Source organism: Nelumbo nucifera, chromosome 7, assembly GCF_055504915.1.
Source record: "Nelumbo nucifera cultivar China Antique chromosome 7, China Antique-T2T, whole genome shotgun sequence".
NCBI lineage: Eukaryota > Viridiplantae > Streptophyta > Magnoliopsida > Proteales > Nelumbonaceae > Nelumbo > Nelumbo nucifera.
Genome location: NC_142655.1, coordinates 20,676,142 through 20,690,500, shown reverse-complemented (window position 1 = coordinate 20,690,500; position 14,359 = coordinate 20,676,142). Strand labels below are relative to the sequence as shown.

General features: G+C 39.4%; 1 protein-coding gene across 24 annotated transcripts in view; it reads left to right on the top strand.

The window, feature by feature from the left end:
• Positions 1 to 14,359, top strand: part of OVA4 (Nucleotidylyl transferase superfamily protein) — an 85,680-nt gene that overhangs the window by 58,303 nt on the left and 13,018 nt on the right. For 13 of the 24 annotated variants that reach the window (XR_016078523.1, XR_016078520.1, XM_088891310.1 and 10 more), the window contains one exon: positions 3,344 to 3,514. Coding sequence is in view for 13 of the 24 variants with exons in the window: in XM_088891310.1 (XP_088747436.1) it covers positions 3,344 to 3,478 (135 nt within the window). In the remaining 11 variants the exon portion in view is untranslated. Of the gene's footprint in view, positions 1 to 3,343; positions 3,515 to 5,130; positions 5,387 to 13,613; positions 13,995 to 14,359 lie in introns of those variants that run through there. The other 11 variants (XR_016078519.1, XR_016078514.1, XR_016078518.1 and 8 more) reach the window with 3 other exon arrangements.

The window sequence follows — 14,359 nt, the reverse complement described above, 5'->3', positions numbered from 1 at the left end:
TCAGCCACCCCATTTTGTTGAGGAGTGGATGCACATGAGGTTTGATGAATAATGCCATGCTGTTCTAAATACTATTGAAACAAAGTAAGAAAGTATTCACGACCATTATCTGAACGAAGAACTTTGATTGGAACACCAAATTGTGTACGTATTTCAGCATGGAATTTTTGAAAAATGGAGAATAAATCATTTCTTTCTTTTATTAAGTAAATTCATGTCATCCTTGAACAATCATCAATAAAAGAGACAAAATACTTGTACCCATTATAAGACTCTATCTTGATCGGGCCCCAAACATCTGAATGAACCAAAGAAAAATGATTCAACATATGACTTTCAACTCTAGGACTGAAGGAAACACGACGATGTTTCCCAAACTGACATGACTCACATTGTAAAACTGACAAATGACTCAAAGACGGAACTAATATCTTGAGTGCCTTGAGAGAAGGATGTCCCAGTCGACAATGCCACTGTAGTGGAGTAAGTGAAGTCTGAAGAGCAATTGAGGATCCACCACCGTCAAGATAATACAATCCACTAGCTTCATGCCCCCCACCAATCTTCTTCCCCGTCTTGAGATCCTGAAAAACACAAGAGGAAGGAAAGAAAGTAATAGAACAGTTAAGAGTCTTGGTTAATTTACTAACAAACATAAGATTGAAGGAAAACATAGGTACATATAGAACAAATGATAAAGAAAGGGAAGCCATGTCAACATTACCAACACCACAGATGGGAGATGAAGAACCATTGGAATGTGTAACAGTTTGTGATGTGGAAGTTTCAGAAAGAGAAGAGAACACACCTGGAGACTCAGTCATGTGATCAGAGGCTCCAGAGTCATTAATCCAGGGAGAGGTTTTAGATGACATGCAAGCAATACCTGAGTGGGCCAGAGTAGCAGTGGTATGCTGTGAAGTGGTTTGAAGGAACCGTTCATACTCATCACGCGGTACACTTACCATCTCCTCCTAGAAGCAGATGTAGATGTGGAGGGAGTTAGGTCTGCCGGTTTACTATCATTGATATCAACCTCACCAGCTACAACATGATTAGCCCATTTAGAGGGACGGCCATGTAGATCATAATAGAAATTCACCAAGTGTCCTTCCCTGCCACAATGGGTACATTTCCTTGCAGAGTTACTCTTTCCTTTGCCACGGCCTCCCCCTGAGTCACGACCACCACTTCGGCCAAACATGGAACTACCACGGCCTCCTCGGGAGGCATGTCCTCCCTGTCTTGTACCACGTCCACCTCCTCTGGCTGTCACAAGTGCTGATCTATCAGACTGTGTGGGATTCTCTGTCTGTCCCAAAGAAATCCTACGAAGCCGTGCAAATACTTCCTCAAGTGTAGGAAGAGTAGAGCTCCCTAATATTTGGGCTCTAACTGGTTCATACTCCAATTTCAACCCCACTAAGAATCTTGTAACATCTAGTTGTTCCCTCTGTTGTTGTTGAACTTTAACATTTGGAGTGAGGGGATGATAGACATTGAGTTCATTTCTGAGATTCTTCATGCAGGCATAGTACTCTTCTAAGGTTTTGTTTCCTTGTTGCAAATCAAAGTATTCCTGATAAAGTTGATATACTCTTGTAGTATTATCTTGTCCAGAATACAGCTTCTTAGCATGTTCCCATATATCCTTAGCCGTATCTAGGAACATGAAGTTGCCACTAATTTTTGGTTCCATACTAATCCATAACCAGGTCATGATTTGAGCATCCTCTTGTTCCCAATCATCAAACCCTGGAGAGTCAGCTGGTGGTTTATCTTCTTTTACATGCTTCACTTTCCTCTTTGCCTTGAGGAGAACTTCCATTGATTTGGCCCATGGAACATAGTTCTCACCATTCAGTTTAATTGAGGTCATCTGTACACCTAGATAGTTAGAGGGAACTACCACACTAGGTTTCTGATCATTATACCCATCTCCCATTTCTGCTATGATACTCTTTCACCGCTGCTTCTAACCTGAATTCCCAGCTACCAACTGAGTGCTGTTATTAGGAGTTTGATGTTCCAACACCTATAGCAGTCCCTAAGCACAATACACAAGTCTTGTTCTTGTTCACACCACTACTGATTTCACAACACCACGAACCACATAAACATCAATTCAACACTTACTAATCACATGCAAGCCCTCTTACAACCACTCAACAAAGATTGTGCATCACAAGCACCACCACATAGTCATATCTGTTACACCCGGTACAGACCTGTTTAACACCTTTAAGAGGGCACTACACGACCACAAAGAACTCAGCTAGGTCACTGCATTACACTTTGCACAATTCGGCCACTTACATCCGCCCTTACACCATTCGGCTACTGTAAACACAGCCCGTTCTTGGGATTTTCTCCAAGAACTAGGGCAACATTAAACCTAGTTCTCTAGGTTCTGATCAGTACTCGCAGGTTCTTGAAGATTTTCTACCCAGAAATACCAGCAGCACAAGGAGAAGAAATAACCGACCTTCTTTTGAGAGTTTCAACCAACCATTCACTGCTGAAGTCATTTTCTTAATGAAGAAGGTTATGCGCAGCAGAGAGAGACGAGCTGAGATGTTTCAGACCTAGGACGAACCAGTTTTCTCCATTGACAGCCCAGAAACGAAGAAAGAGAGGTCACGAACACTGCTGAGATGTTCACGAACTGAAGTAGGTCAGGAACCTTGCTCTGATACCATGTTTCGACTGCTGCTATAATAACCCGAACCAGCAAGAGGAAGAAGAAGAAGGAAAATGAAGGGACTGCCGAATCTCACAGATTAACCCTATCAGTCGACCCCTTAATAATAATTAGTCTCTAATTACTTGTACAAAGACTAAACTGCCCATACTTAAGTGTGGGGCAGAGTGTCTCTAATAAAACTGCCACATAATCATACAACTTAACAAAGACAAGTTGACTAAACTACCCTTATTCGGCTCATTCTAACAGGTTGGTTACTGTAGCTTCAAATATTTATTATTTTCATTGTTTATCCACTAAAAGCAATGTAATATGCCATTCAGTTCAGCCACTAAAGGCGTTGTCAAACTGCCCCTAAGAGCAAATGCCCCCACACATCCTTGATAGACATGTAAAATTCATATACTTATTGCTCAATTATGCATGTAAGCTCGTATAATTACATACTTATAATGCATATTTTATATATATATATCTACTTGGGTTTATTGAACCATCAGATTGTCCTGTATCACTGTCCTAACTTTGCCTTAAGATTGATTTTTCCGAAAATGTGACTTGGTTCAGTGTCTCAATCATTGTTCTATTTCTTTTTTGTTCTTTTTCCTTCTTTCTTTCTTCTTCTTCTTCTTGTTGCAGGTTCGCTATGAGGAAATCATATCTGATCCAGCTTATTTGGATGGGGTTTTGCTAGAAGGAGCTACAAAAGCTACCTGTATAGCAGATGCTACTCTCAATAGTGTGTACCAAGCGATGGGGTTTGTGCAAAGATGAACTAAGTTAGTGCTGCATAAAGAATTCTTGTGAAAGGTCAGTAAGAAAGAAACCTTAATTTTTTCTCCAATTTCTTTTTTTATTCTTCTGAAATGGAAAAATATAGTTGTATTAATTTTTAGAAAGAGTTTAAAGATGTATATCAGATGCTTTTAATGAAATTAAGATGTACACTGTACTTTCTTAACATCTTTTCAAATTGAGTATCCATAAGTCCCAACTTTAACTGGATTAACACCATGATTGTCAAGTATCATACATAGCCTTGATTGCCTTTCTTCATTGACTATCTGGCTCTGGAATGAATTATCCCCATCTGCTCAAGCCAGTATGTCTTGATTAGTCTTAGATATCTTACTTCCATTGCCCTATCTGCGCAAGCCTTCTTCTGATTGATCAAGGGGGACATGAGTTCATCCTTCCGTTCTAAATGAAGCCCCTACGATTTTTTTTCCAGTTTATTAACTGCTTCAACCATGATAGGAAAAAGAGAGAGGAAGTTGCCAAATTTGACCAGTATCTTGCCTTTGAAGAAGGTAATCTTCTTTGAAGATGGTCTAACATTGGCTTGTAAATCAATTTTGAATACATCTTACCCCTAAACATAACCACAGCTTGGGTAATAGGCTGGATGCAAACAAACAGTTTGGGCACCTGATCCCTTAGACAATCTATAAGGGAAATTATGCACCTAAAGAGGGAGCTTGAAGTCTGTTTTAAATGGACTAAGAGATCAGCCAATGCAATAGCAAACACTTTAGCAAAGCAAGGAGTTAGTAGGGAAAAACCTTTTCTGGGTGTCTTTGTAATTTATTTTATGTTGAGGGGTCACCTTGCTTATGAAGGTGACAGTTCCCACTAAGTCTCCTTAAATTAATGGAAGTTACCGTTTCCCATTAAAAAAAAAAAAAAAAAAAAAACATAACCACAGCCACAGGTATTGACATCACTCTTGGAAATGTTAACACAAAGGCCTGATATAGCTTCTAACTAGTTTACTACATATGATCTAATAGATGCTCCTGCCCAACATCACAAAAAATAGGGTATCCTCGATAGATTGTAATAGAGTTATTTTTTGGCCATTGGCCCCCATGTCAAGAACCCCAATGTAACTGCTTTCTGCTGCACAAGTTATCAATTTCCAAGGCTAGGCTTCTACCGTACAAATAGAAAATAATGAAGAGGTTAGTCACCTTGCTAAAGACCTCTTTAGGACTCAAAGAGACCTTTTATAAACCTATTCAAGTGAATAGAAAATTTTGGAATTATGTTTTTCTGGATCCTTGACAAGAAGGTAAAGTGAATTTATCACATTTTATTCACGTGGATAAGGTCTTGGGAATTATTTTGTTAATGCTCCAAAATAAATTGTGAAGCCTAGAATCTTGTAGCTCAGGATGCCTCTTTTTTTAGAATAAAGCATTGGGCACGGTGTCTAAGATTCTTTTAAAAGGTTTGTTTTAATGATATTCCTATATTGCTATTAATACATCATATTTTACAATGGCCCAACATTTTTACGAAAAGTCACATCAAAACTGTAGAGATACAGTATGCCAGATCTGATGTCTATTTATTTTTTATCTGTTGTTTTCCCATACATTATGACTTATGTTGTTTTCTATTGCTGGTTTACTGTGCTGTTATAGGCGGCAGGGTATTATTGTCTTTCTACTTGTTATTGTGGTTGCTCATATAAATAATAATGATTGGGACGTGTAGAGAAGATGGGCCGAATGGCCTATAGACTGTTTTCTTATTTTGTTTCTTTATGTTCTTTGCTGTAATGGGCCTCAAGTTGGGCCTTTTCTCTTATGTTATGTACTTTTAATTATTCGCCCAACTAAGGGCTTCTTTGTAAATTACTGAAATTAAGTTAATGAAAAGGGAAATCTCTCTCTGAAACCTTATTGCCGCCATCTTCTTCTTCCTCTTCTCTCTTCTTGAATCTTGATTTCTGCTGTTCTCAATCACTTTTTTACAGCTTTTTAAACAGTCTATTCATTTTAGAAGGCTGTTTTTATTCTTGGTATCAGAGCGGGTTCTTCTTTTCTCTCTTTTCTCCTCTTTCTTCCCATACACAGTGTGTATGGAGAACTGAATCGGATGAATAGTTGAAGAAATAGTTTTCAGCCTAGTTGTTAGTGGTTTTTGGAGAAAAGGAGGCTATCTTTTTCGTCCTCTTGACAGTATCAAGTGTGCTGCCCGAAACCCTAATTAACTGGAGAAATCTGCTTGCGGGCCCCATAGGGAGTTTGACCTTGGCGCTTAGTGACTGAAAGACTCCTTGTTTTTCATCTTGAAGATCGATTCAAGTTGCTCATGTTCTGTGAAGTCTACAAGGTGCAGTTGGGTTTTTTCTGATTCTCCCAGGTTCCGGGTGTGATGCAGTCAACAGGTACGACTGCATAGAGGTTGATTCACAACACAATTTTTTTTTCTGTCTTCATTGATTGTTATTTGAAGTTCGTAGAAGCTATTTTTGAAGTGTTTTAAGAAGATGTACCCTTCGGAAGTTGAAAACAAGCATGTTGCTGAATCCGAACAGGTTCTAGGAGCCTATGTTGACTCTCTACTGGCTGTGACCACAATCAAGCTAGATGGAACTAATTATCTGGCATGGTCACAATCAGTAAAAATTCATATATGCAGTAGAGGCAAATGGGGTTATATCTCCAGGAGCAAGAAGGCTCCCTTGGAAGATGATCCATCATCCATCCTATGAAAATGGATGCAAGAAAATTATATTGTAATCAGATGGTTTGTGAACTCGATGCAACCTCAAATTAGTCAACACTATTTGTGGATGAATTCAGCAAAAGAAATATGGGATAGTGTGGCTGAAACCTATTCCCAGAAACTAAATGTAGCTAGAGCATACAAGCTGAGGAGTGATGTGAAAAATTTAAGGCAGGGGGAGAAACCTTTGGCTGTTTATTTCTCAATACTGAAATCTCTTTGGCAAGAAATTAACTTGATGGAAACTGTAGCTTGGGAAAGTTCTAATGATGCTGAAACCTACAGGAAACTAGTTGAGAGAAACAGGGTGTTTGAGTTTTTGACGGGGCTGAATCCCGAGTATGACATCACAAAGTAGAACATCTTATCCAAGGATGGTGTTTCATTGTCTCAAGCCTATGCCTTGGTAAGTAGTGAAGAAAGCAGGAGACTTGTCCAGGTTCAAGGGGCTGGTCTAAATGATCACTTTGCTAACATGGGGCTGAAACCTAAGGGAATTACAGGAAATCCAGGTGGCTCAGGGAAGAAGGAAGTTATTTGTGAGTACTGTAAGAAACCAAAACACACAAAAGACAAGTGTTGGAAATTGCATCCGAAGCTTATTCCCCTTCGTTTTCAAAAGAAGTCTGATAATATGAAGGTAGGAAGTGTCAATATTGTTGCTGGTCTAGATAGTGACAGATGCCTAACTGAAGAGATGACTGCTAGTGAGCAGTTAGCAGTTATGAAGGCAGAGTATGAGAAGTTTGGAAGGATGATCAGTCACCTAGAGGGTGCGGCCTCTTCTTCTAACCCTCCAGGAAATTCAACCTCTTCTGCATTTGCTCATTCAGGTATATGGGCTTCTGCCAATCATGCAACTATCTCAGGTAATTGTAGGATCCCTTGGATTATTGATTCTGGTGCTTCTGACCATATGACCAGCCTTTCCACCTTGTTTATTTCTTATGATTTGCTTCCTGGAAGTGATAAAATCACCCTAGCCGGTGGCTCTCTTCCTCCTATCTCTGGCAAGGGAAGCATCAAGGCTACAAATTCTTTGGTACTTCCTTCTGCTCTTCATGTACCCAAACTGAATACGAATTTGTTATCTGTAAGCAACTTAACTAAGTCTTTGAATTGTAGTGTAACATTTTTTCCTTCCTACTGTGTCTTTCAGGATCTAGAGTCTCAAAAAGTGATTGGGAGTGGCCATGAGGTGAATGAAATATATCTGTTGGATACTCCTTGACAGGGCCAATGACAACTTGGGAAAGCTGCCTTTGGATCTACATCTTCAGAGTCTGTCAGTCGTGTCATGTTATGTCATTTTCGTTTGTGTCATATTTCTTTTATTGCATTGAGTCATTTATTCCCAGAACTATTTAAGGGAATTAGTTTGTCAAGTCTTCATCGCGAGTCTTGTGAGTTGTCAAAACATTGTAGAAGCAGTTACCCTTTGAGTAATAAAAGATATTCTTTTCCATTCCATATTGTGCACTCTGATGTGTGGGGGCCTTATCACTTACCCTCTATGGGACTACAAATATTTTATTTTGTTCATTGATGATTTTTCACGATATACTTGGATATTTTTGATGAAGTTCCCAAACTTGTGAGGCACTTCCATGAATTTGTTCTAACCCAATTTGATACTAGAATCAAAATTTTCAGATCCGACAATGCAAAAGAATATTTTGAGGAAACCCTAACCTGCTATCTCACTATTTGGGGGTTATTCACCAAAGTTCCTGTGTTAGGACTCCAGAACAAAATGGAGTTGCTGAAAGAAAAAACTGGCGTATTGTTGAAGTTGCAAGAAGTATCCTATTTGCCTCACATGTCCCTACAAGATTTTGAGGGAGATGTTGTTCTCACCGCAACCTACCTAATCAATTGTATGCCATCCAGAGTGTTGGGGTTTAAGTTTCCTTTCAGTATCCGGGCAAGGACCTTTTTCCTATTCCACTTCGTGTCTTTGGCTGTACTTGTTATGTACACATTCCAAGTTTCCAGAGACATAAATATGAACCAAAAGCCCATAAGTGCATTTTCCTTGGTTATTCCCCCACACAAAAGGGTTACTGTTGTTTTGATCCAAAGGCTAGAACTCGGTATGTCTCAATGGATGTCACCTTTGATGAGCTTTCTTATTTTTATGATCCTCCTTAGGAGAGACATTGTCCAAAGGGGGAGAATTTGTCACAGTTGTTTGCTCTCCCCCTTCCTGTCCTAGTTGAGTTTTCTTTTGAGCCTCTTCCTTATTCAAATGAGTCAAGGGAGGATCAGTCATCTCATTCTCATTCCAATGTTCCTATTCCTCCACTACCTCCTCGTCCTCTTTTTGATCCAAGGTTGTACCAGCGGTAGAGAACTAGAAGTGAGCAGATTGTTTCCTCTACATCACATGAGTCTCCTGCACTTCCAGTCACAGAAGAGACATGTATTGATACAGTCCCTTTGGAGCCATCCTTCCTAGACTTTGATGTCCCTATTGTTATCAGGAAAGGTAAAAGGAAGTGTATTGCACATTACATTTCCAAACACCTTTCTTATAGTTTTCTCTCTCCATATTTTCGCTATCTTTCTTTTGTTGCTTCTAACCCAATACCCAGGTCTGTGTCAGAAGCTCTTACTATTCTAGAATGGAGGGATGCTATGAGAACAAAAATTGATGCCCTACATAAGAATGACACTTGGGAAGTGGTTGATTTGCCTGAAGGGAAGGAACCAGTAGACTATAAATGGGTTTTCACTATCAAATATCATGATGATGGTACCATTGAAAGGTACAAAGCTAGGCTGGTTGCAAAAGGTTATACACAGACATATGGGATTGACTATCTGGAGACCTTTGTTCCGGTTGCAAAGATGACTTCTGTGAGGGTTTTGCTATCTCAGGCTGCACATTCAGATTGGCCACTTTACCAGCTGGATGTAAAAAATGCATTTCTGAATGGAGAGTTACATGAGGTCTATATGTCTCTTCCTCCAGGGATGTGTGACACAGATATGGAAGGGAAAGTCTGCAAGCTAAAGAAATCTCTTTATGGACTTAAACAGTCTCCTAGGGCATGGTTTGAAAGGTTTAGGGCTGCCTTTGTTAACTTTGGCTATATACAGACTTAGTCTGATCATACCCTCTTTGTGAAGAGGAGAGGCTCTTTAGCAGTATATCTGATTGTGTATGTTGATGATATTGTTGTGACCGGCAATGATGTATCAGGGATTAATGATCTTAATCTTTCCTTCATACAAAGTTTGAGATCAAAGATCTGGGGGAATTGAGATATTTTCTTGGCATAGAAGTTGCTCGATCTAAGGATGGGATCCTTATCTCTCAATGAAAGTATGTGCATGACTTGCTCACTGAAACAGGGAAGATGGGTGCTAGACCAGTTGCTACTCCTATTGATATGAGTCATAAACTCTCTGCTTCAGATGGAGTATTGTTGAAAGACAAGGGAGTCTTCCAGAGGTTACTTGGGAAGTTGCTCTATCTGTGCATAACTTGGCCAGACATTGCATATGTTGTCAGCTGCATTAGTCAGTTCATGCATGATCCCAAGGATACTCACATGGCAGCAGCAGAACGAATTCTGTGTTATTTGAAGGATTCTCTTGGAAAGGGAATTCTATTTGCTAAGCATGGTCATATGAAACTTGAAGCCTACACAGATGTTGATTGGGCCGAAAATATTAATGACGGAAGATCTACTTCTGGGTACTGTAGCTTGGTGGTGGGTAATATTGTTTCTTGGAGAAGCAAGAAACAATCAGTTGTTGCCAGATCTTCAGCCGAAGCTGAATACAGGGTCATGGCTCATGGAGTTTTTGAGCTGCTGCGGCTTCGATCCTTGATGGAGGAACTAGGTATTGAGCATGATAAACCATTAATGTTATATTGTGATAATTAGGCTGCCATCAACATTGCTCACAATCTAGTGCAACATGAGAACCAAACATATTGAAGTTGACAGACATTTTATTCGAGAAAGGGGGGCTTTTGGAGAAGTTTGTCTACCTTTTATCTCTTCTGAAGGACAGTTAGCTGATTTCCTTACCAAGGACAGTTAGCTTGGCATATGCTCAGCTTGAGGGGGAGCGTAGAGAAGATGGTCCGAATGGCCCATAGACTATTTTCTTCTTTTGTTTCTTTGTGTTCTTTGCTGTAATGGGCCTCAACTTGGGCCTTTTCTCTTATGTTATATACTTTTAATTATTCACCTAACTAAAGGCCTCTCTGTAAATTACTGAAATTAAGTTAAAGAAAAGGGATTAGGGGTGTAAGAGGAAATTATGTTCGAAAATCTCTCTCTGAACCCTTATTGCCGCTATCTTCTTCTTCCTCTTCTCTCTTCTTGAATCTTGATTTCTACTGTTCTCAATCACTTTTCTACAGCTTTTTAGACAGTCCATTCATATTAGAAGACTGTTTTTCTTCTGGGCGGTAGGACCATTACATTCTGCTCCCCTTTTCTCTTATTTTCTCTGCCCTTATCTTCCTCTTGTCTTCTGCATCTTCTCTCCTTTTCTTTATTTTTTCTTTGCTATTTTCATCATAAATCTTTTTTCTGTTATCAACTGTTACAACCAAGTTTGTATCAGAGCAGGTTTAGTGCTGAATAGGATTCTCATGTGGGCTTGATCCAGCCAGCTACATGGGAGGTTTTTAGGGTTGGAGTTTAAGGTTCGTGGAGGCTATTGGAGTTGGTAGCTGCTGCCCAAAGCTTTCTTTGACTTCGGAAATTGCCCAGTGACTAGGAAGAATCAGAGAACGCAGAGTTGTTCAAGGTTTAGGAGTTAAACATCAGATTGGAAGTGATGCTCAATGTTTTCTGGGCATATTTTCTCCTTCCATTGAGATAGACAGCTGATAGAAGCCATTTGGAATTTTCTAGAGGGAGTGATTATTCTTTTTGGGTTTTCTCCATGATCTGCTTTAGATTTTTCTCTGGAAAGTGATCAGTCCTTGTGATCAGCAGGTTCTTCTCTCACTCCTTTTTTTCTTAGAATTGTAGGAGGAACCAGTGGACTGTTATCCTTTTTGGTTGTTGTATAGCCCTTCGGAGGACACTTCTCTTAGAGAAGGGTAGAATTGGGCTGTTCTTCTTGGGTTGGGGAATTACTTGTGCAATGTTCAGTATGGAGACTGTTGGGAATGAATAAAAAACACATGGGGAGGGACTTGTGGGTGTTAGAAGTGTGTCAGATACTAATGCTTTTTAGATCACCACGGTTAGATTGATGGGACAAATTAGTTGCAATGGGCTCAATTAGCCATGATGGCCATTGGAGAGAGGAAAGTTGGGATATTTGACTGGAGACACTAAGAAATCAGACGGGGAAGATCTATCCCATTCCAAATGGGTTTAAGAAAATTATTTATTAATGACTTGGTTGTGCAACTCTATGCAGCCCCACATTAGTAAAGATTATCTTTGGGTGAAGACAACCAAGGAAATTTGGGAGAATATGAAAGGAACTTACTCTCAACCTCTTAATGTTAGAGCATTTGATGAATTAAAAAGTGAAGTAAATAATCCTATGTAGGGGGAGAAACCTGTATTGGTTTACTTCTCTACCTTGGAATCTTTATGGCATGAGATTAACCTACTTAGAGACAATTGAGTGGGAAAGCTAGAAGGATGCAACAACTTATAGGAAGTTGGCTGAAACAAATAGTGTTTAAGTTTCTTATTGGACTGAACTCAGGTTATGATATTATGAAACAACAACTACTTACTAGAGATTGCGTTACCTTGTCTCTGGCCTACTCCCTAGTACACAACCGTGTATCTCATTAATAGAGTTCCAATCACACAATCGTGTATGTCATTAATAGAGTTCTATCCCAGGTCCTAGATATGAAAACTCCTTTTTTCTTTACTATACCCTAATAAAGATTTGTTCACTATTCCCTTGAAAGGTTATTGGGTGCACTTGTTTTGTTCAGATTTTGAGACCCCATCATTCTAAATTTGATCCTAGGCCACCAAGTGTATATTCCTTAGTTATGCACAAAATCAAAAGGGTTATTGCTACTATGGTCCTCTCTCTATCTCTCAGTTTGTATCTATGGATGTTACCTTTTCTGAGGATATTCCTTATTTTCCTAGGGTTTAATCTTAAGGGGAGAGTGGTGAGAAGGGTGTTCTTGCTCCTAAAGTCCCATTGCCTATTCTAATCACTGAAGGGGAGTGCAAGTGAGGGGGATTGCATGCTTGCTCTGATACCAAAACATTAGGAATTTGCCTAATACAAGGGAGGGGAGGTACTTTTTTGAGGATATTCCTTATTTTCCTAGGGTTTCAAGGGGAGAGTGGTGAGAAGGGTGTTCTTGCTCCTAAAGTCCCATTGCCTATTCTTATTACTGAAGGGGAGTGTAAGTGAGGGGGATTGCATGCTTGCTTTGATACCAAAATGTTAGGAATCTGCCTAATACAGGGCTCTTTGAGGGAGCCAACCTCCAAAGGATGAGAGAGAGAGAGGTAGGGTGGGGTGGGACTTCTGTTCTAGAAGTCCTGATACGACCCCTTCCAAGACCCAGAATAAACTGTGACCAGAATCATGAAACCAACCCCCTTATACATACAGGCCAAAAATGTTGACAGTTTTACATACTTGAATTGTTGGGTTCTTGAAGCACTTAAGTATGATCCACATTTATTTGCTTTCACTTTCACTTCGAAATTGTTTTATATGTTATGCTTACGCATTTGACTTGAGCTAGTTAGGTTCTTAAAACATTTAATTTCTTTTAAATCCAGGTTTCATTTGTTTATGCAATAATGTATTTATTTTTATTTTTTCCAAACATTTGCACCTACCTCAGGCACTAGAAGGCCCTTGTACTTTCTTGCCCCTCTCACTTTTAAAACACTAGCTTATGTAGGCCTCATAGGGATGGAAACGGGGCGGGGCACCCCCTCCTTATCCCCGCCCCGTGGCTAAAATCCCCGCACTGTCCCCGGTATCGGGGTAAAGATTCAACCCCCATCCCCAGCCCCGTCGGGGATGGGGAATCCCCGACATGTACCCGCCCCGCAACCAATGATCTAGGGGCGGGTAATCCCCGACATTTCCCCGCTCCGATGACTGTATCCAACTCCAACTTCCAAAAGTTTGAAGAGGAAATCAAAGTTTTGGCTGTAGAGCCTAATGCCGTTCATTTCACTATAAAATTAATTTGAAAGTATTTCTTTTTCATGCTGATATTTTGAGCTATATTTCTCCTTGTTCTACTACGAAAAACCTTGTTTTCCTTATCATTCACAATATATCAAATGAAAAGCAACAAAAAAACAAGGTTTTTACTTTTTACCACGAAAGAGATAGAAATACTAGCTGAAATATTTTGGCATGAAAAATTTCCATCTATTTTACTCTTGTTCCTGATTTCACTTCATTTCAGGTTTTATTTTACTCATTTGCTTGGCAAACAAACAAAATGAAAGAACACGGCTGCTGCCATGTAAGAACAAGACTAGTTCTAAGCACTTGAAAAAATAGAAGGAATGGCTGAATGGAGCCCATGCCAAATGGACCTATATTCCATTACCATTTACCAAGTTCCAACTAAAAAAAATAGAAGCGAGATGCTGGAAACATCAAGCAACATTCAAGAAATTCTTCTGAAATAGGTCCATTTGGAGAGGAGAATGTCTGTATTACTCCAAGTTTTCTTTCTCAATAAGTCAATATCTATATCCATTTGGAGAGAATGACTGTGGATTGGCATTTCCTTTGTCAGAAACCACTGAGATGCTGTAGACATCTTGACCCTACAAAAGAGGTAATCATAGAAAAGCTTCAAGAGGTAATCATAGCTGCTTTAATGATATATATTCATTCCTAAAGCTTCATCAAAGTTCCCAGAGCAATAAAGAGTTATTATATGGAGATTAAGTTAAAACTAACCTGATAGAACTGTGCACCAGACTCCACCTCACTCAAACAACTTTCTACTTCAATCCACAACCCCACTTTCCTAAAACAATAAAAAAAAAACTGAGTTAGTATATGGAGATTAAGTTAAAACTATATTAGAATCATCACTATTTAAATACTTTATCATCTATATCTAAATCATCACTATTGATGGTGTTATAAGTAAAAGGATCCTCACCAACAAGAGCATCTACATAAAAGAAGAAAGTT